At 36.6% G+C, this 23,332-nt stretch overlaps 1 protein-coding gene across 2 annotated transcripts; it reads left to right on the top strand.

Moving 5' to 3' along the window:
• Positions 1-351: 351 nt before the first annotated feature.
• dhx37 (DEAH (Asp-Glu-Ala-His) box polypeptide 37) lies at positions 352-19,025 on the top strand. Of its 2 annotated transcripts, none has more exons than XM_007247190.4 (28): positions 352-483; positions 1,004-1,118; positions 1,873-2,039; positions 2,512-2,624; positions 2,749-3,127; positions 4,039-4,187; positions 4,502-4,594; positions 4,691-4,787; positions 5,841-5,954; positions 6,085-6,186; positions 6,324-6,438; positions 6,875-6,970; positions 9,297-9,358; positions 9,520-9,661; positions 9,830-9,906; positions 10,041-10,273; positions 10,394-10,505; positions 11,207-11,313; positions 11,407-11,595; positions 12,124-12,248; positions 12,368-12,484; positions 13,005-13,177; positions 14,315-14,429; positions 15,295-15,432; positions 16,010-16,104; positions 16,251-16,324; positions 16,862-16,959; positions 18,239-19,025. In XM_007247190.4, exons 1-28 carry the CDS (start codon positions 367-369, stop codon positions 18,313-18,315), a joined length of 3,591 nt encoding a protein of 1,196 aa, XP_007247252.3. In that variant the 5' UTR covers positions 352-366; the 3' UTR covers positions 18,316-19,025. The 2 variants fall into 2 exon arrangements, with proteins under 2 accessions (XP_007247252.3, XP_007247251.3); XM_007247189.4 differs by having other exon boundaries at positions 433-551.
• Positions 19,026-23,332: the final 4,307 nt, after the last annotated feature.

Here is a 23,332-nt window from a genome sequence, read left to right as displayed (position 1 = left end):
TGCCAAAAAATTATGGTTTGGTCTGAACAAATACTGCCTGAAAGGTCCAAATTATTATGTGGAATAATGATTCTTTAAAAACGATTTAATTTATGATTTGTTGTACTTTTTTACATCAAATACTTAAAAGTAACTGTGTAACTTTTACTCAAAGTAAGTTTTAAATTAAGTACTTTTTACTTTTACTAAAGTAGATTTTAGATGGGTCCTTTTACTTTTGCTTGAGTAGAATTTTAGCAAAGTAATTGTACTTTTTTTATTTCAATTTTTCAGTACTTTTTCCACCTCTGGTAATGAAACACATGTAATTCACTACTGTGCTAAAATCTGCAGTCACAGTTTATAGTTCAGTTAATCTGAATCAGGATGGCTAAAGGTTTTACAGAGGAAGTTCTGAACAGGGGTAGGAACAGGAACCCTTCCGCTGAGCGTGTGAACGAGTCGGCGTCATTACCGGGGAGCACCCGCTGCCCTGAACCACACGTGAGTTTACATTGGAAACGTGAAACTGGTTAAAAGAGCGAACTGGTGAAGAAAGAACAGCAGTACAGGTCTGTGTATTTATTCACTGCTGATATTACTGTGCTCGTGTCAGCTCGGTAAAGTTGTTACACTCAGGGAAACAGAGAGAGAGACAGTGTGTGTATGGTTCGCTAGCATGCTTAACTCTTGTGTGTCTGTGTTGTAAACAGAGCTAACTAACTACCCCAGGTTAGATAACCTAGTTTATTACTTAACTGTACCAGCTTAATCTCTATCTACTTTTAATTTAACTCTTCCAGCGGTTATCGCACTGATCTAAAGTATTACTACAGTAGGGGGAACTTTTCTTAAAGTGGCTTTAAAGGAAGCTCATGTCAGAAATGCTTGCAAATAAAATATGTAAAAACAGGTTATATATTTCAGAATGTTATGCATCCCTGGGTACAATCACGTTGGAACTGAAATATGGTCTTTTTGTGCAGAATACAAAAATATATTGATATAGTTGTGGTGTGTGTAGTTTTCAGTCATGGGGAGACTGCGAAAGAAACACAACTGGAAAGGGAGGCAGCAGAATGAAGCCAAACCTGCACCTACAGAGCTGAAGGAGTCTGATGTGATGGTGGAAGTAACAGGTAATAATAAATGGTTTAATCATTAATCATTTTCTGAGCTTTTTAATTTCTCTGTAGACCGTGTAAAAACAACATATATGACACAAGTTACTGAACGTTGGACACACTAATGAGAGAGTAGTGCAACAGCTTCTTTTCTCATATCCTGATATTAAACCCCCCTGTTTTCTATTAATAAATGAGGACAGTGGTCTCAGACCTTTTTTTAAGCTGTAACCTAAAATATACAAAACATGCACTGATTTTTCTAGCAGGACATTTGTTATTAATTGTTTGACTCAAATTTCCCCTTTAGTGTAGAAATCTGGCAATCTGAAATGCAATACAGCTCTATTAATAATATCTCTACCTATTAGGGGTGGGCGATATGGCTCTAAAATAATATCACGATATTTCAGGGTATTTTTGCGATAACGATATACTTGGCGATATAGGAAAACAGAAAAATAATTAATTAATTTCAGGAATGTAGTATAATAGTATAACAGCATAATCATAATGTGGCAAAATAAATAATATAGCATAAACTAATATAATGCAGCAAATAATATTGCAGAATACAATTAATACACTTAAAGCTTCACAGTAAATAATAGACTACTTTTAGGACAGAACATCTCTATTATCACGATATGGATTCTTAATATCATGATATTTCTGTGTCATGATATATTGTATACGATATAATATTGCCCACTCCTAATACCTATATATATATATATAATATATATATGTTGTGTTTCTACTTTTTCAGACTATGCTGGTCTAAAAGGAGTGGATGAAAGCAATGCTCTCGTTCTCCCAGCCACCAAAGCTAAGAAACAGAAGGTTCAGCAGCAAGTCAATAAGAAAAAACCTCTTACCAAGAAACAGAGGAAGAACCTGGAGAAAGTTCTAGAGCAGAAAGAGAAGAAAGCTAATGTAAGTGTGTATGTGAGAGAGTAAAAGAGACTTTGGCACACTGTGTTACTCTACAGTGTTTAAGATAGTACATTGTGTGAGGTAATCAAAAATAATATGAATATGAATTAAAATTAAAACTAAAACATAATGTGCAAGTGTACATTTGACCCTTTTTAGGGGATAAACACAAAAATTTACCTGATTTGCCAACAAGACAATGGAGCACACCATAGCACTCAAACCTCAAATTAACTTTATAACTGGAATTGTTAAGATAATTGCTGTTTATTAGTAGATTTAAAGATAAAGAGGTCAGAAACTGTATGTATCAATATTTTGTGACAAATAATTATTACTATTCTAAACTAACTTTGGTATAATCAGAATTAATTAATCCTTTTTTTGACTGGCAGCCTATTTTTAGGTTATTTTTCTTGGCATTTCTGTTTGTGTTACTTTACACTTAACTGCATTGTCTTTCTCCCTCCAGCGAGCAAATATCTTAAATAAACTGTCAGAAGTTCAGCTGCCAGAAACTGAACTGAAGCTGCTTTACACATCCTCCAAACTGGGCACTGGAGACAAACTCTTTGAAATTAAAACGTGAGCACACACACTCAAACACACACACACTCGAATGCAAAGATCATACTACTTTAGTTTTCAGTTGATAAATCTGAAGTTCTTACCTTTTATTAATTGTATTAACTGTACTGTATGTGTGTAGGTCTCTTGATGAGAGCCAGGACGACAGTTCAGCTCCTTTCAAAATCAGCAGTCTGAGTGGCGCTAACAGAAAGAGAAAGAGAAGAAGAGCAGATGAAGATCAGGATGAAAGTGAAGAAGAAGACTCTTCTGCCGAGAAGATGAATGAAGCCTCTGACTCATCTTCAGAGGATGAGATGGACGAGGAAGAAGACGGTTCAGAAAAGGAAACACTTGCAGAAAAGGTGGAGGAGCAAAAGGAGGAGGAGAAACAGACTGTAGTAGAACAGAAGGAGGAGAAGAAAGAGAGTAATGAAAAAAAATCAAAACAAGCTTTGCACAAGAAAGGGGAGTGCAAGCCTGCTGTGTTCATCCCGGTGGACAGACTGCCTGAGATACAGGTAAGAGACATTTTTTTTTGCTGCTCCAAGCACCCATAGCATCTTTTAGCTGGGGAAGAAAAAATATTGATAATATTTATAATACATTTATTTTCTGCTATCAGTTCAGCAGTCTTGTCTTGGTTACACTAGATAATGCTATGTATGTGCTTTTTAATGACTATATGCTATCATCTTTCCTTTTATAAAAAAAAAAAACTGTAAGCAAGAGTTAGTTATTTGCTAATACACATTTTTTTTTATCGTGTCAGTAATATCATATGTACAACCATATGTGTCCGGCTCCTTTTTTATAGCAGGTTTGGCAGTTATTGGCAGTTATTGATTCAGCAGAACATATACATAGCAACTTTTTTATGCGTCATTCTTTTCTGTCCTTTGGTACACTGAGAGAACTGTCTTAAAACTTTTGTTTATTTTTTTTTTATTTTGTTTTTTTGTACACACACATTTGCATTACACCTAGAACTGTAATGGTAACCATATTTTTCGGTTTGATATATTGTCCCAGAAATAATTGCAGAATAATACACAATATTACTATTGTTCAATAATATTTCATGCCATTTATATTATTATGGTAATAATGTCAAAAGAATGCAATTACACAATGCTATGTAGAAGTTAAGCAAACACACAGCAAACAATGGACATGGCAATTTTTAGCAAAAATGTATAGCCAAAATTAATTAAATTTGATAATGTAATGGTTGTGGCAGGCCCAGTTACACCAGATAAGGCATTTGCAATAGCAAATTGCTTATAATTATAATTACAACCAAAGTATATGCCAAACGGATGGATGGATAGACAAATATACATTTTTAAAATATGTGTGTAGTTATAGTGTGTTTACATGTGGAGCTAGAATTACATTTTTGGATCTGTGTTTGTATACCTCTGTATTGTAGGAGGCTCGGCTGAAGTTGCCAGTTCTGGCTGAGGAGCAGGTGATCATGGAGGCAGTGAGGGAGAATGAATCTGTTGTGTTGTGTGGAGAAACAGGCAGCGGAAAAACTACACAAGTTCCACAGTTCCTCTATGAGGCTGGATATGCCAGGTACACACACACACACACACACACACACACACAGAAGCATTTAATAAGTTTAATAAGCATTAAAATGCTTATTCTTTACCAAAGAATTCCCATACATAAGTGTAAAAAGCAAAGTCGCTTTATGTAAATATCGCTATGCACTAATTGTAATTAACTTTCACAATGATGAATTGTAAAACAAAAGTAAGATGGCTTAAAAATGTCTTCAAAGGAAATAAATGTAAAATATGCTAAATCAATAGTCTATAAAGTAAATAAGGAATATACACTCAATAATCTCTGTATCTCTTCTTTTTTTCCTTTCTGTCGCACAGTGCTGGTAGGATTATTGGTGTGACTGAACCCAGGAGAGTAGCAGCTGTCAGCATGTCTCGCAGAGTTGCTAAAGAGATGAATCTCTCCACAGGGTGTGTGCTCTGATTCATTCATGCATGCTTGGTATTCCCAAGTTAAAAGTAAAACTAGTAGAGCTGAAGTAACTTTGTGTGTTTGTGTTTTACCAGGGTGGTGTCGTATCAGATCAGATATGAGGGAAATGTCACTCAGGACACCAAGATCAAGTTCATGACGGACGGTGTCTTGCTGAAAGAAATTCAGAGGGTAATATCGGTGGACTGATGCATGTGCACTGACTCTCACACACACACGCACACACACACAAACCATTCTCACATTCAGGGTACATTACTGGCATACCTCAGCTGTCAATGTTAAAGGTTTATGCCATTCACACTAAAGGTCTGCAAATAAATACTTTTTCTTCTAAAATAACATACATTACTGGTCTAAAGCTTTAGAACACTCACATTTTTTCCTCTTTATTTTTGCTGTTTAAGTTCTTCAGGTCCAGTCAATAAACGAGTGTTCCAAAGTCCAGTGTACAAAAGTGCAGTAAACTGAAAAAAGTATTTTTTGGATTGTGTATAAATATATATATCGGCTCTTGGAAACTGGAAAAAGCTGGTAACGGAAGAGATCTGGCTGATCCATATGGGAACATCATTAGCTCAGCTTAACATTTGACCAAACTCAGCAGTGTAGACAAGACTTAGAGGTCTGACAGATGAAGAGTATTAATAAAATCATTGCTAAAATAAAAAAGCAGCTTGACTGGGCCGTACAGCACTGCTACTAAAATAATAGGAGTGTTCTAAAAAAGAATTAAAATAATGTTATGTGGACAGCTTAGTAAAAAGTTAACACCCTCAAATAACATACATATTTCTACATAAAAAACAATCATCTACAGATATCACTATTTTTATATCACAGTAACACACGTGTACTATTTACAGGATTGTTTGTTTTACAGATTTTTTAAATATTTAATGTTTATTATTTCTCATTTAATATTCAGTTGTTTTCCCTTGTAACCCTTAATCTGTATTTTGTTTTTGAGTGAAACAGACTTATGTGTTTATGTTTAAATAAAATTAATGGAGTTGGGTGCATTACTCAGCCAGACTCCTCCAATAATGTTCTGAAGAAAATGTACTTGTTGCAACATTTGTACTGAAATTTCAGCACTGGCTTGGTGTCCACTTAGTTTTAATTACTGTTATTATCATGAAAGCGCATGTGTGAAAATCCTTTGTTCTGTAATCTTTCCCTTTTGTCTAAAGAGTGCTTATGGTTGTGTGTGTTTGTGTACAGGACTTCCTGTTGCAGAAGTACAGTGTGATTATAATTGATGAGGCTCATGAGCGTAGTGTGTACACAGACATCCTCATTGGCCTGCTCTCGCGAATCGTACCGCTCCGCAACAGGGTAATGAACACAAGCGTGTAAAAGCTATGAGCGAATGTTATTACAGTTTAATATATCACCACTTTGATTTGAACCTGGACAGATTTTTATTAGATGTTGTTTGTGTGTATTTGCTTATTTAATTCTGCAGAAAGGTTTACCCATGAAGTTGCTGATCATGTCGGCTACACTGCGAGTGGAGGACTTCACAGAGAACAAGAGACTGTTTCGCACTCCTCCTCCAGTCATCTCGGTCTGATCCCTCTCTTCTTTCCCATGTTATGTTTTGATAATTTTATGTTAATGCACTTTTTAGAGGTTCAGGAGATTAGAACTCTTTTAAAGGGTAACTCTGTGTTTGTGTGTGTGTGTGCGTGCCTGTTTCTGTAGGTGGAGGCTCGTCAGTTCCCAGTCTCTGTTCACTTTAACAAACAAACACCAATGGACGATTACACAGGAGAGGCCTTCCGCAAAACATGCAAGATTCACCGCATGCTGCCTCCAGGTTAGACACACACAGACACACACATATACACGAAGATATGCTCATTGTTTCCGCTGTGGTAAATGGAATTTTGATTTCAGAGGAGGTGTTAGCAATTAAGTTTGGCCGCGGACCAGATCATTTCCAAGCCATTATGTGGTGGTCCCCAAAAAAAGAAATTCTGTTTTGGAAAATGAAGTGTAATGCAGACTAATAGTTCTCCAGCCCAGAGGGTTGTTGAACCCAGTTGCAAAACGGTGGAATTCAAAGCTGGTAAACCCAAGAAGAAAGGAAAAAAATACATAAATAAACACACCGCTCCACATGAAGGGTCGAACCCGACCAGGGTCCATCTATTGATCTAAACCCCTGGTTTCTATCACTTATGGATAGACACATACACACATGTAATTGTATATTTGCTGTAGTACCAGAATTAATCTCTATTGTGCTGTAGGTGGTATCCTGGTGTTTCTGACTGGCCAAGCTGAGGTTCACACTTTGTGCAGGAGATTAAGGAAAGCTTTTCCCTACAGAGCCAGCTCACAAACTGGTAAGTACCAAGGTTATTATCGTTTACAAAATTGAACGAAATAACGAAAACTGTGAAAAGTAAAAAAAAAAAAACATTTTCTTAAATAAAATTAATAGAGAAGTTAATTAAAAGAAAAAAAGATAACTAACAACCCGATTTTAGAAATTATAGATAGCATATGCTTCGTTTTCGTGTTTGTTAATTTATTTTAAAGCGTTTTTAAGATGAAACCTGTAGAGTTTATTGGGTTTTCTGGGTTTCTTAATAGTTTTTCTCCCTCATGTAATGTGTCTCATGTAGGGCTGGGCGATATGGAAAAAAATCTTATTACGATATAGTTTTTCATATCAGCCGATATCGATATGTATCACGATATAAATCAAATCACTTTCTGTTACACTTAAAGGTTTCTATTTTTACTCAGAAGTGACAGAATAAGGGAGTTATGGACAAAATCACTAGCAGGCTCAGAGCCTTGTGGACAGACACTAGGATGTTAACATCTTGCCAGGTGGGTACAGCTTTTAAATTAATTTTAAAAAGGGGACAAATATATAAACTAAAAAATATGTAAGACCCTTTACATTATATGTCTGTTTAATTTAAATTGCAATAACACTTTATTTATTTTTATAAAATTATATTTAATCAAAAGATCATTCCCCTCCCTGAATGCAGGCAACTACATAAAGCAAAATACAAGAGTATATCACAGTGTTCATTTTGACAGGTGATTTTGATACAGTCTTAGTCTTTTCACTAAAATGTATAATAGTTTTAGTTACATTTTAGTCTATCGGATATTATTAGTTTTAGTCAGATTTCAGTCTAGTTTAATTTTGGTCATATAAAAAGTATGTATTACATATGTTTTACTGTTTTTCTATTTTCTATTTGTTGTAATTTTAGATAATTTACTGCTTATGTTTTTTTTAAATAAGAGCCTTTAGTTTTTTTACATTTAAATTAAGCTAACATTTAAATATTTTAAAAAAAGTGGCCTATAATGGAGGTGGGAGGAATAAAGTCAAGTTTCTGAAATGATCCACTTCTACTGCAGTACAGAGTTATACTAACATTACTGGCTTTCAGTAGACTAGACTTACATTACTTAAGTGTATTTAAAACTCCAGTTCAGTAACAGCAATGTTTAGCTCAGTTCAAATACAGCTAGACAGATTATATAATCTTCTGTATTTAGTAAAATATCCAGCATAACAGACTCTCTATCTGTTAAAAACTATAAAACACAAAGACAGAGGAGAATGCTGCCCTCAGGGTTTTCTAACAGAAACAGTGAGAGTTAGGAAAAAAGATGGAAAGTGCTTCCTTTCTGTGTGTTTATATACTAACCCCTCACTCGTGCTGAAGTTAACCTTAATTTACACGAAACGTGGATTAACACGGCTAACGTGCGTTACCCATTAGTTTATTAGAATGTAAAAAGCAGTGAAAGCATCTTAGCTAATGATGACAGATTGCACAGATCCCTTTTACACCTAAACATCGCTAACTTTAAACTGGAGACAAGCTAATCTAACTAGCAGCAAACAGAGCAGCGTTTACCTGCCTTCAGAAATCTGAACAAGCTCACCTCTCTAAATATCTTGGAGACGCATGCCTCATATTTAAAAGGTGAGTTTTCCAGTGTAGCGCCGCTGAATAGTATAAATGAAGTTTATCCAGTAAATGGGAGAGAAGGAGCCGCTATGTGAGGAGTTCAGAGTGGAGGGGCTCGGGGGGTGGGGCGGAGGGGGATGGTGGAGAGGGGAGGGGAGGGGTTGTACTGGGCTGAGCAGCAGTTCAGCGTGCTGCCTGGTCTCGTGCTGCGCCTTTTCACAACGCTACTTAAACGGGAAATAGAAAATTTAGTTTATCGAATTTCTCGCCCCGACTTATCGCGATATATAGTTTCCTCGATAACTATCGATATCGTTTTATCGCCCAGCACTAGTCTCATGGATAGGTTTTTATTTTCATGTTAATGTGTGTTCTAGTCTATTGGCTATTAAAAAAAAAATAATAATAATGTTTTTTGTTTTTTTTACACAATACCTTTTTGAATCATTTACCTCACAAATAACCCAGTGTATGGAAAATAAACTAAAACTAAGCATTAATTAAAATAATAAACTAATAGAATCTAGCAAACTTGCTTTAAAAACATCAATAAAAGTAGCTAAATTGTAGGAGGAAAGGCCAAAACAAAATAAAATTAAACTATAATGAAAAAAAAAAAACTATTATAACCTTGGTAAGTACACAAACATGTGCAAACACACACACAATATGATATATCATGCAAAACAAGGCACTAATAATCTTTGTTCTCTTACTTTTATAGATGCCGAGGACCCATCAGAGGAGCTCAGAAAGTCCAAGAAAGCAAAAAAGAAGAAATTTGTGGTACTGATTTACTTCTGTATGCCTTCTGTATTTTAAGGGTTCCAAGGGAGTAGCTCTTGGGTGGTTGACTGGGGACCCCAACTTGGATTACTGTAAAGCTGCTGTGTGGTGGTTAAGAACAACAAATAGAAAATAAAATCTCTCTCTCACTCTATCGTCAGTCTCTTCCTCGGATAGACCTGGATAACTACTCTGCTCTGCCTGTGGATGAGGGTGATGAAGATCGGCAGGCTGGCATTGATGACGACAGTGATGAAGGGTCTGACCTGGACCTGGATTTAGGAGATAACCCGGATGACACGGGTAAGATTGTAATGAGCTCTCTACTGTAATATATTCATAGACTGTACTAGAGCTTCAAAATATGCACAGAATGGGACAATCTAGGCCAAAAAAGGGTTTTTGATGGATATGTGTATACCTGACTTGGTACTGGGATGTAGAACTGACCTGTATCTTTCTGATTTCTAGTGGAAGAGGCTGATCCCTCCATCCCTCTGTACGTACTGCCTCTCTATTCACTCCTGGCACCAGAGCAGCAGGCTAAAGTATGCTATTCGTCTTATTTGATTAATAACTGATTTAAACAGTAGTTCTGTTCTTACAACAAAAACGTGTAGAAGCACATTGTAGCATCTGCTTATATTTGCATTCCCTTATATGTGTATTTGTGTCTGTGCAGGTGTTCCGTCCACCTCCTCCAGGAGCTCGTTTGTGTGTGGTCGCCACTAATGTGGCCGAGACGTCTCTTACTATTCCGGGTGTTAAGTACGTGGTGGACTGTGGCCGGGTGAAGAAGAGATTCTACGACAGAGTGACGGGAGTCTCCTCCTTTAAGGTCACCTGGATTTCACAGGCCTCAGCCAATCAGAGAGCTGGGAGAGCCGGAAGAACAGAGTCAGGGCACTGCTATAGGTTAGATATTCCCCAGTATTAGTCTTTTATGTGGAAGAAGAACAGTAATTCATTAAATGACATATTAGGTCAGTTGGGTAACTCCTCCTCGTGTTTTGAATGTGTGTTCTGTGTGTGCAGGCTCTACTCCTCTGCAGTTTTTGGGGATTTCAGCTTGTTCTCTGAGGCTGAGATCACTCGACGACCGGTCGATGACCTCGTCCTTCAGATGAAAGATCTCAACATTGAGAAGGTTTGCACAGAAAATGTTTTATATTTCATTCTATTCACCTCTTTTTTGCATGATGTATACTATAATATGGATGGATATGATTATTTTAATATACAGTTTCTCTGATTTTGCTATTTATAGGTATGTTTAAGTAAAATGAACATTGTTGTTTTATTCTATAAACTACGGACAACATTTCTCCCAAATTCCAAATAAAAAAAAAAAAATTGTCATTTAGAGCATTTATTTGCAGAAAATGAGAAATGGCTGAAATAACATAAAATATGCAGAGCTTTCAGACCTCAAATAATGCAAAGAAGAGTTTTAAGAGTTCAGAAATCAATATTTGGTTTAATAACCCTGGTTTTTAATCACAGTTTTCATGCATCTTGGCATGGTCTCCTCCACCAGTCTTACACACTTCTTTTGGATAAATGTATGCCACTCCTGGTGCAAAAATTCAAGGTTTGATGGCTTTTTCCACATAGTTTACGGTCCTCCTTTCACACTGTTCTACAGTGGTCAGGACTCCACAGTACCATCCCAGAGCAGGTATTGTTTTGGGTGGTGCAGCAGTGACACGGACACTGTGATGGTGTGCGTTGTGCTAGTATGAGTGGATCAGACAAAGCAGTGCTGCTGTCTCTTGTGTTTCTGTATATTGTTTCTGTAAAAGATAAACCATCTCAGTATGTGTGTGTTTTTGTGTGTGTGTTGTACAGGTAGTGAACTTCCCGTTCCCTACTCCACCCTCCTCTGAAGCACTGGTGGCTGCTGAGCAGCTGCTGGTCTCTTTGGGAGCTCTGGAGGAACCGCCTCGCCAGGGACGGTAGGTTCCCACCTTTAATTATTTTATTAATCGTTGTTTTCTCATGTTTCTGCTCTTCAGCTATTCTAGTAAATATATATCTCTGTTCTGAAGGATGGTGGATCAGAAGAGGGCTCGTCTCTCTTGCCCTATAACCCCTCTGGGTCGAGCAATGGCAGCGTTTCCTGTTTCGCCACGCTACGCTAAGATGCTAGCGCTGGGCCGCCAGCAGGGCTGCATGCCCTACATCATTACTATTGTGGCAGCCATGACAGTCAGAGAGATTTTTGAAGAACTTGACAGGTAAGCAAACTAGCACACCAAGTGCATTCTGTTGGGTGCCATGAAAATGTTAGGACCACATCATTATACAAAGTTACAGCTACAGTTAGCATATAACTGATCCCACAGTAACAATGGTTGAGACACTGTATTCTTTATTACAAGTCAGTGAAACATGACAATGATTCTGAAATATTTATTAAGGAAAACATTCTACGTAAAGCACTATTGGTAATTTATGGCCGTGTTGTCAAGTGTAATATGGGCCAGTATTCGCCCAGCTGTAGCAACCACTTTTAAGGTTTATACATTTAAATGAATTTTTATTTCAGAAAATTGTGGCACCAGTTTTAAACCCTAGTTGGTAGAGTTTTCAACAGAAAACATTTTTTTTATTGTGTCTGAACCATGGTAACCTTTTTAACATTTTCCTTTAAAGCAACACTTTTTCTTTTATTGTTACTGTTTTCCCCATGACTGAAATTACATCCGTTAATCTTATTTACGTCTTTAACATTAGCTTTCTGTCACTCATTCGTTCTCTCTCAGACCTGCCAGCAGTGAGGAGGAGAGCAGTAAGCAGGCTTCCAGAAAAGCTCGCTTCAGCCAGATGAGGAGACTGTGGGCAGGGCAGGGTCAGTCTTTACTGCTGGGAGACCTCATGGTGATGCTTGGTGAGCCAAACATGCATTCACACACTTCCATAAACATCAGTAGACTGCTACTTTCCACAAGCTGCTGTTTAACTGCTGAAATATTTTGTGTGTGTGTGTGTGTGTGTGTTTGTGTGTAGGTGCTGTAGGGGCATGCGAGTTTGCTGGCTGCACACCAGCTTTCTGTGAGGAGAACGGTCTTCGATACAAAGCTATGCTGGAGATACGACGGTTACGGGGGCAGCTTACAAATGCAGGTAAACACACACGTACACACACTGCCGGAGCCCCCAGATTTGTCTGGACAGGCTATTTAAATGTTCCTTTTCATATTACTGTTAATATTTGAACATATTTGAATGCAGTCTAGTTTTATAAATAATTACACTGGATTTCAAACATAGCAGATATATTCCAGTCCTTTTGTCCTCACTGCTTTAGTAAAGATGGATTAAAGACAAAAGCTTCACTTTATGTTCTTTGCATGTCTAGTTCAATCACTTAGCACACTCTGTAAGACGGGAGTAAGTGGAACTCTTGTAATAAGCACTCTGCAAAGTCATATTCCATCAAACTAATGCACATCGGTACTGACTCTGTTGATTTTTAATATTACTAATATGTCTAACACACACTATGCTCCTTAGCAATTAATTAAACTTCAGGTTGGAATGAATGCAGTGGTCTATACTTCTAAACTTTAGAATCTAGAAGTTTAAAATAATGCTGTTTATATTTTATAGTGGTGCTTTAATTATCTGTGTTTCTGCCCCTCAGTGAATGCTGTGTGTTCAGATGCAGCAGTATGTGTGGATGGCAAAATGGCTCCCCCTACTGAGTCTCAGGTGGTGTGTCTGAGGCAGATTGTGCTGGCAGGACTGGGTGATCATCTGGCCAGAAGAGTTCAGGCTGAGGAGCTGCTGGATCCAAAATGGAGAAACGGCTACAAGGTAATGCATCACACAGTCATTAACAGTCTTTTTTTTTTTTTTTTTTTTAGTGTATTCTAAAAAAAACTTGAGATCGGGGATAGAACAGAGATACACTCGCATGGCAAAAATTATGGGATAGCAGTAGGTAAATTGATAAAAAATAAAAATAAATAAATGCTGCCTCAGGGGCTGTCTTGGGAGTAGGGGTGGGCGATATGGCCTTAAAATAATATCATGATGTTTCATGGTATTATCGCGATAACGATACTCTTGGCAATATGACAAAAAAATTAAAAATACACTACTGCAACAAAACAAAGCTTATATTTTATTATTGTATACAATATGATATGGCACACCTCTAACTGAGATATAAAAACAAATACAAGAATTTTAGCAGATTTGTAACAGAAGTCAATGATTCAGAATGGCATGATATTAATAACAATAATGCACTCCAAATATCTCCATATATCCAGGATTTAAGAAAAATAAATGATAATGGACAGATATAATCTGTCTCTAGTAGATATTTAATAGGAAATGAGAAATGTGTGAATTTTTCTTTTGCTTAAAACAGCAAAAAAAGTAGTACCCTGATGTGATAATTAGAGGTAAATGTTATGGCACGATATTTCAGGGTATAATATCGTTTATGATATTGAAAAATGTTGGCGATATTATCGCGTACGATATGATATGGCACACCCCTACTTGGGAGCAACACAAACGCCTGTATAAGTTGTGTGGTTGGACACTGGATAGCATGCTCATGGCAAAGCGTATTTTGAAATTAGTAATGATCAGAGTTTAAAAGAGGCTTGATAGTGGTTGCCAAATAGATGGATCATTCTGTTTCTGAAGTTTTGCACAGGAAATCTGTTAAAAAAGGCCCTCAAACTCACCACACATGGGCCAGTGCCAATAAAACTATGTAAATGTGTTAAACAAATGTTAAAAGCTCATTTAATGATATTGTGACAGTGTAAATGTCTATGGTTGCAGTACATTTGCTGTTAAGTCAAAATGTTTTGAGACTTGATAAAATGTGTTTTTACAGCATGGAGCACCTCTTTTCCTTCTTTGACCACATAACTGAGCTGACATGCTGTAACTTTCTTGAATGTAATGATGTTGTTTATGGTTGTTGTTTAGACTCCCCTGCTGGATGAGCCTGTGTTCATCCACCCTTCCTCTGCCCTTCACAAAACCCTACCAGAGTTTGTTGTCTACCAGGAAGTTATGGAGACCACTAAGATGTACATGAAAGGTGTGTGGATTTTTTTCTCTAACATTCAGCTTAAATTTAAAGTGTATGGCTGTAAATGCCTGTTTTATTTTTTACACCTGGCATTAATGTGCATTTTGTATTAGGATAGTGTCTGGATATGTACTACCAGTCATTGGACACAGGTTCTCATAAATATTAGTTTTTTTTATTTGTATTATTTACTTCATTTTAGTTTAATAATAAAGACATCAAAACTATAAAGGAACTTGCATGCAATAAAGGTAGTAGACAAAAATACAATCCTTTTGGTTTGGGTTGAGATGACAAGAGATCTCAGCACCTCTAGGAACTCCTTTAGGACAGTTGGAGAACCATTCCAGGTTCTACCTCATAAAGCAATTGGCATCAAAGGAAAAATTGCTATTTTGAATTATATAAAACATATTTTGGATTGTTTAACACTTTTTGTTTACATTATAATTGTGTATGTGTTCTTTCATAGTTTCGATGTCTTCAATAGTAATCTACAATGTAGAAAATAAGAATATCTTTTGACTGGTACTGTACATTGACCGGATTTTCTTTACGCTTGAATTGGGATTGTTAATTTAGATTTAATGTCTGAAAAAGCTGGAGTGATGTAGAATAACTGGCCATACTTACACCAAACTTATTAAAAAGGCTGCGCTTTTTAATAAGTTTGGAATGTTGTTGTTCAAGTTTTAAAGATTTCTTAGGGGAAACAAACATGCTATAAGCCATACATGCTATAACAGACTGCAATTGTTTGCACATTCTATATTATCTATGATATGGATTCATGTGTACAAATAACAGTCCACTGCAAATATGAAGGAATCGGCTGCAGGCAGGTTATGTATGAATGTATTGTTTTGGCTTGTAGGCGTGTGTGCAGTGCAAGCCGATTGGATCCCGAAGCTCCTCCCACAGTATTGCCACTTCAGTGGACCAGAACAGAACCCCGCCCCGTGGTACTGCCCACTTAGCGGCAAAGTGAAGTGTCAACAACAGAGCACCTTCTGTAAGACCACGCCTACTTATCACACATTTTTTTCCTTTTCTCTGTGACATTTCTAACTGTGGTGTGTTAAATATTTCTTATTTTATCTGATTAACTGTTGTAAAAAAAAAAAAAAAAAAAAAAAAAAGATCAAACATTTACCCAGATAACCTATTCTCAAATTGATTGTCATTTGAGCAGTTGAACTATAAAACTACAAATTGTGTTTTATTGGGGTAATTAAGAGAGCAGTTTTACGTTCTAATTTAGGTAAATTCTGCACAATGTGGACAGAATACAGTTATTTGACTCTGTATTGTGATTATTACAATACATTTTCCACAGTATCAAAACCTCATTAGTGATCTGTTGATGTGACATTGTTAAGGATTTGGCTGAATGTCCAGAAATTAGGTTTATTGCTTTGATTCATCTCAACACCCAAAAGAACATCTGTGATTGGTTAGACTGCTCACAGCACACAAAAAGAGAGTCAGTGATTGAATACAGGCTAATTTCCACAATAATGATTGAGAAATGATACAGTGTGCAGCAGCCTTATTATCTAAACTAATTGTACATACATTTGTGTTCACAGTCAGAGTTGCTTGGAAGCTTCCAGCCATAGAAATGGATCATCCAGAAGGTCTGGAGCGATACAAACTGTTTGCCAAGTTTCTGTTGGAGGGACAGGTACGTCTATCAGTTTGTTTGTCTGTAGATCTGCAGTTTCTTATAAAAAAAAAACATTTATCCATATTAACAGTGCATTTAACTTGATGTTACATATAGAAATTCGATTTACTGTAATGGAACTAATTCTGGATGAATGGTTTCAGGTTTGTCCTAAGTTGCAGCAGTTCAGCACATGTTTACTGTCTACCCCCTCAACAATGCTGAAGACCTGGGCCAAGTAAGAATAACAATTCACAATAAATAATCATATGTGTGCCATCAAATGCGTTTACATGCATTTGATAATATAATAACTGCAGAAAATGAGATTTTATCAGTTATCTCGTCAATTCCTTTACAAGCACTTGAGGAAGGAAGCAATAGGAAAAAGTTCTGGTTTACATGCGTCAGGCAATAATTGGATTTCTACTTTTGCAACCAGCCAATAATATATAATCTATATAATCTAAATCAATTTTATAGTTTCAAATTGTCCACAACTCTTCTTACAACTTTTTTGAACAATTGTCTGTCTATCTGGTTATGTTGGTGTACATGCTCAGACTAAGGAAACTGAATGAAGTCAGAGTGGTGAGAAATCGATTACTGAAAAAATCTGATTCTTTTTATCGGATTCCCTATTTGGATTATTTTTGGCCTATTTGGCCTTTATTCTTTATTATTGAGTGCATGTAAACAATGACAATGTTGTTCTTATTGCTTATTAATTTCAGTATTTATTATTCACTATTTATTCTTTTTTTAAATTATTTAGACTGCAACCTCGAACTGAATCACTTCTCTCAGCACTGGTGTCGGAAAAAGTCGACAACAGGGATGCCTTACAAGCTGTATGGCAGAAAAAAGAAAAATGTAAGTAGCAAATTTTCAAGAGATTTTTTAAGTTGCTTGAAATGTGAACAAAAAAAGGCATTTAATAAGTGGTGTCAATTGATTAAAGAATTTAATCCGATTAATCACAACAAAATTCTGTGATTAACTGCGATTAATCGCATTTGTTTTTCTTCAGATACGAATTATTATAGTGAATATTTAAATGTAAATAAAAGAATGAATGTAAGAAATGTAAAATGCAATTGTACGTATATTAGTCGTGTCAATTAAAATGCAGATAAAATCAAAGCAGGCTGCTGGAATAAAGAATGCATGATAAATTGGACTGTAAAATTGGTTGTGAGGATTTCTAAATTCTAACTTAATTTGATGAGTATGGCAGAGAGAGATCTCCGTCTGAACCGGGGTGTTACTGCTGGACACCGTAAGAGCGCGCAGTTCAATCGTTCAGCCGGACAACAGATCAGTGCATTGGCGGGCGCAAGGCAGATTACGGCGGAAGTAGGGGTCAAACTTGGTGCCTTAATTAATTTGCGTTCAAAAAATATGTACGCGTTACTGATTCTAAATTAACAGCGTGCGTTAACGCTTTAAAGTTGACAGCCCTACATTTAATACAAATGTTTTGAGCCATTCCTGAAGGACAAGCTTTACACATATACATATAAATATATTGTCACTAAAATTGGAAGAAGCATGTGGACTATCCTGGAAGAGTAATTTTTTTCACAAATATGCAGTGTTAAATAGCTCTCGTGTTTTGCATCTTCACCAAAGTTACATAGTGCAGTTAGCTCCATAGTTAACAGTTGCAACCATCTAGATGCTAGTCAGTGTAGCATCAATATGATTTTGGAGCTGTTTTAAAGTAAGTGCTATATGATGCAGCTTTAAGTAGTGCTGATTCAGTTTCATTCTGTTAGATCTATAGTTACTCACAATCAGTTTGGATTAGTTGTGATTTGTACAGGCTGGAAACAAAGAAACATGCCTTTGGAGCTCTGGAGTTATTGTGACTGTGCTTAACATTAGTTAGGACTGCATAAATACTTAAATTACAACTGCAATTTTTCATCACATTCACAAAAAATTAAAAATACATCTCTTCTACTTACAAACATGATTTGTAGTACTATAGAATTGTTGAAGTTTTATAAATCACAGTTTAACTTAATGTCCTGCAAGAAAGAAAACAATAATAGAAAATTGTTTTTTTTTTATACATGGGGAAATATGCATTTGCAGTGAGAAATGTGAAAGTGGAAACAACTGTGTCTCTCTCTCTCTTTCTCAACAGTTCTCCTGTCAGCATACTGCCAGTGGATTCCAGAGTCACTTCACCAAGACGTTACGAAGAGTTGGCCTCCTATCTGAGACACACACACTCCCACACACATGTATCCTGCCTAACCACCTGTCTTACCTTCACACAAAACACACACACACACACCAGCCCTTTGAACTGTAAACAGAGCTGGTCTCGGAGGATTTATGCCTTTGTAGCCACACAACGCAGGGCTTCTAAAGACAGCTTCTCCCTGGTCTCTGGTGGGATGGAACCAATGCCTTTTTTTCTACATTTACCAGCTTTATACTGTGTATTTATTTGGACTCACTTTGGACTGAAGATAATGGGGTGGCAACCTAAAGGGCATTTGGACTAATTTTATGTATGTTTATACTTTGAAAAAAGTATTGAATCGAATTTATTTAATTCATCATAATTAACTTGTTTAAATGTGTTCCTCACATTAACGTAGAGTAAATATTACATCAATGCTACTGGTGGAAGTAGATATGTGACATGTTTGTATAAACAGTTATATGTAGAAATTCTGTAAACATTTCAGTCAAGTAAATTCAGTGCATTACTGTTTTACACAGTTACTGTACTGATGTTGCTCAGTCTTAGTCTCAGACTGTGCCTAATCTTCTATAGTCTGGGTCTGGGATTAGACCTCAGGGTTCAACACCTAAAACACAAGCAGGTGGAGTTTAATTTCAGAATGGACACTTGGGATCTTATCAGCCTTACAACATGCTGTGTTGTAAAATAAACAAATAAACACCTTTTTTAAAATTCAGTTTTTCTTTGTTCTGCTTGTAAGTACCACAATTAGGGATGTATTAAATTTAACATTTTTGGTCAAAGAGAAAACCAAACAAAATGAAACAGTGACACACACCCTATAAATACCTTATTTTTTTGCCTTGTTCAAAAAAAAAAAGCAATCACAAAACTAAAATAAAAAAAATATTATTTGAACACTTTTTCCCTCCCAGCTCAGATGGAAAAAGTCAGCAAAAATACATTTGTTCGTATACACAGCTCTGCAAAAAAAAATTAAGAGACCACTGCAGTTTTTGAATCAGTTTCTCTGATTTTGCTATTTATAGGTAAATGTTTGAATAAAATGGACATGCTGTTTTATTCTTTAAACTACAAAAAAAATTTAATTTAGAGCATTTATTGCAGAAAATGCGAGATATGGCTGAAATAACTAAGAAGATGCAGAACTAAGAATAATGCAAATACGTTTTCATGCATCTTGGCATGTTCTCCTCCTCCAGTCTTACACACTGCTTTTGAATAACTTCATTTCACTTCTGGTGCAAAAATTCAAGCAGTTCAGTTTGGTTTGATGGCTTGTGATCATCCATCTTCCTCTTGATTATATTCCAGAGGTTTTCAATTTTTTTTTTCCAGGCTGTATATAAAAAAAATTGATTGGACAACATTTCGTGCATTACTACAAATGCTTTTTCCTCAGGTCTTCTCAGGAAGTTTTCATTTTAAGATACTGAAGGAGTCTTGTGAACAAATCAAAGAAGCACTGCCTTAAGGGCTGAATTGCAATGAATACACACTTTATGTATTTGAAGTTATGGAACAAGAACTGTGTATGCAAGGGCCAATAGTTTCAGACTTTTTGGCTGCAGCCTGCAGTTTCAGTTCTCAGTGTTGCTTATGTGTGATAAAAAGGGGAGCCAGACAAGTATCTTTCATTTTAAATGTCACCATTCTTTTGTGAGTCCAGCGCTGCTGATAAGAGAATTAGTGGGATTCTTGTGAAAGACTAAGATCACATTAGGAACAGTTCTAAACTTGTTGGGTAGGTTTCAGTATCAGCCCCTCCCAGGCTACTTTGGAAAGGCAGTGATCTACTGAATTAATTGGTACTGAAAAGGTCAGTTTAACAACATGCGTAGTGACATGAATAGCTGGTCTGTAGCATTGGCCAAGTCTTAAGGACCACTTTACTGCAAAAGTAGGTGTTTTTTCCACCTAGGCTTACATAAATGCAGATTTTTTTGAAGACTCTTGCATAACTGTGGTATGAATTAGTGCTCCAGGGCTGCTGAGCTGCTGCAGGTCACTGTGCAGACTGAGCAGCATAATATATTAAATTCCTCACACTGATCACATCAAACTTGACATGAGGCCTGTCATGATTTAGAGATAAAAAGCTAAAAAGATGAGCACCCACACTGGCACAGCTGTCCAAGTCCTAACCTGTCATTGGGAATTTGCCAATTCAATCTGACGTGTTGCCACAGCCATCCGTGGGCAGGGCACTTTTTTTCGCTTTGGGTGGGCAGAAACTCGCAGTTCAAGCGACAAGAGCAACAATAACCATTAGTGAAACTGTATGCTCGTGGTTTCATATACATTTGTTTCATTTACTCTTCTGTTCCCCCACAGAGTTGCCAGATTTGCAATTTCCCTAACAAACTGTGGGATATTGACAATTCTTGGGTGCGAATGATGAATTAACTGATGTGTTATTTTTCAAGTACTTTGCAAGTAAATCATGGCACAAAACCAGGAACCAGAGGCATCTGGGATGGACCATCACACAGTGAAATTGTGTATTGTGGTCAGACAAATCAGTACTCCAGATCAGAGTCTGGAGGAAGATTGGCACAGTTCAAGCTGCTTGAGGTCTAGTGTGAAGTTTCTACTATCAGTGATGGTTTGAAAAGAGACATGTCATCTGCTGGTGTTGGTCCACTGTGTTATATCAAGTCTAAAGTCAGTGCAGTGTTTTCCCGGAAAATCTTACAGCACTTCATGCTTCCCTCTGCTGACAACTTTTATGGAGATGCAGATTTCATTTACCAGCAGGACTTGGCACAGTGCCCACACTGCCAAAAGTACCAACTGGATTTTTGGGTTTTCACTGTGTGTAAGCCATAATCAACAACAATAAAATAAATAAGTGATTAAAATAGATCACTGTGTGTAATACATCCATATAATATATAAGTTTCACATTTTGAACAGAATGAAACTAACATTTCTATAATATTTTAACTGTTTTTAAATGCACTAGGTTGTCACTCTTCCCAAGGACTTCTGTGTTTTATGGAATAGAAGTAACTCTAAATCAATGTGTCATGGCCTGTCACTAGAAGTGTAGACCCAGAGGCTGCTGATGCAACAACTCTCCTTTCGCCTGAATATAAAAGACGACATTGCTAACTCCCAGTAGGTTCAGAGATCTGGTTAGGTGTGTGAAGATCTGCTGCAGAGCTCTCACTGATTTTGTTTCTCAAATGCCCTTTTACAAGCAGGGTGCTGAGTTGCCTGTTTGACACTGTATGACCTATATTCACGTGCTTGTGGGTGAGGTGGGTGGGTGTGTTTTTGTGTGTGAAATCGTTTATGAGTGTACACTAAACTACAGCCAAAGAATACCTGCTGAACATTGTGGTTCAAAGCTGCAGCGCGTGTTCGTTATAGTGTGCATGTCCCCACCTTGGCCTGAGGGGAGAGAGAGTTTGGATGAGTGGGGGAGGGGAGCTATCTACCTCTCTACCTCTCTTTCTCTCTCTCTGACTCTCTGACTTTCTCTCAATTGGGTTCAATTACAGGTTTCTGGCTTTTTTTGTCTGACATTTACTTTTGTCTGACATTTACATTTTGCCTTCACTACATTTCAAAGTCCAATATCTCACATTCTATTATACATTTGAATGCAAAAAAAGATTTTGGTGTAAATGCATATTAAAACATAACATATTAAAACAACAAGCCTCCAGCTGTCTTAAAGAAGTTCTAGAGGTTCTAAACACTGCTTGTTCACTGCTTTTTCTTCACTCAGCACTCCAACCCATCCCAAACACCTAGGTTGGGTTTTATGTCGGGTGTTTGTCAAGGCCAAACACTTTTTTGGTCCTCTACCTAATTGCATATGTGTTCCTTAATAGCTTTTAAATCTTTAATATTAACGAGAAAGTGTGTCCAAACTTTTGACTGGTACTGTACCAGGAATAGTGTGAACATATACCCTCTCACGTGCCCTCCCTCCACCACTGCAGTAAAGTTATGACTTTAGACTAAAACAGAGGCTGGATTCCAATATAGCAGAATTCTTCTCCATTCCAAACCAAGGCATTTCCAAGCTGCAAATAAATCTTAAACTGAAACTTGATTTTATCTAATGCAAATTATTTGTGCTCTGTATTGTTATTTATAATAGAGTTTATAATAGAATGTATAATCAGTTTATAATAGAAATCATTGTCAGACTTTGGACTTGATATAACTCAGTGGACCAACACCAGCAGATGACATGGCTCTCCAAACCATCATCAGGATCATCAGGAAATTTTGCATTTCATTTGGAAATCAAGGGACCAGAGTCTGGTTTGGAGAGCCATATACATCTGCTGGTGTTGATCCACTGTGTTATATTAAGTCCAAAGTCAGCGCAGTATTCTCCCAGAAAATTTTCACTTCCACTTCATGCTTTCCTCTGCTGAAAACTTTTAGATAGTGCCTTTTGGGTTTTCACTGGGGTAAGTCATAATCATCAACAGCAAAAGAAATAAAAGTTTAAAATAGATCACTCTGTGTGTAATACATCTATATAATATATGAATTTCACATTTTGAACTGAATTACTGAAATAAAGTAAGTTTTCAATTATATTCTATTTTTTTGAGATACACTAGTATACAGCTCTGGAAAAAATAAGAGACGACTTAAAATGATGAGTTTCTTTGATTTTACCAAATTGAAAACCTCTGGATTATAATCAAGAGGAAAATGGATGATCACAAACCATCAAACCAAGCTGAACTGCTTAAATGTTTGCACCAGGAGTGGCATAAAGTTATCCAAAAGCAGTGTGTAAGACTGGTGGAGGAGAACGTGCCAATATGCATGAAAACTGTTTTTTGTTATTTCATCCATTTCTCATTTTCTGCAAATAAATGCTCTAAATGACAATATTTTTAGTTGAAATTTGGGAGAAATGTTGTTTGTAGTTCATAGAATAAAACAACAATGTTCATTTTACTCAAACATTTACCTATAAATAGCAAAATCAGAGAAACTGATTCAGAAGTGGTCTCCTATTTTTTTTTTTCAGAGCTGTATATTACC

The sequence above is a fragment of the Astyanax mexicanus genome, chromosome 12 (genome assembly GCF_023375975.1).
Source record: "Astyanax mexicanus isolate ESR-SI-001 chromosome 12, AstMex3_surface, whole genome shotgun sequence".
Classification (NCBI taxonomy): domain Eukaryota; kingdom Metazoa; phylum Chordata; class Actinopteri; order Characiformes; family Acestrorhamphidae; genus Astyanax; species Astyanax mexicanus.
Note: the sequence above shows the minus strand (reverse complement) of the source record. Positions and strands in the feature narration are given on the sequence as shown.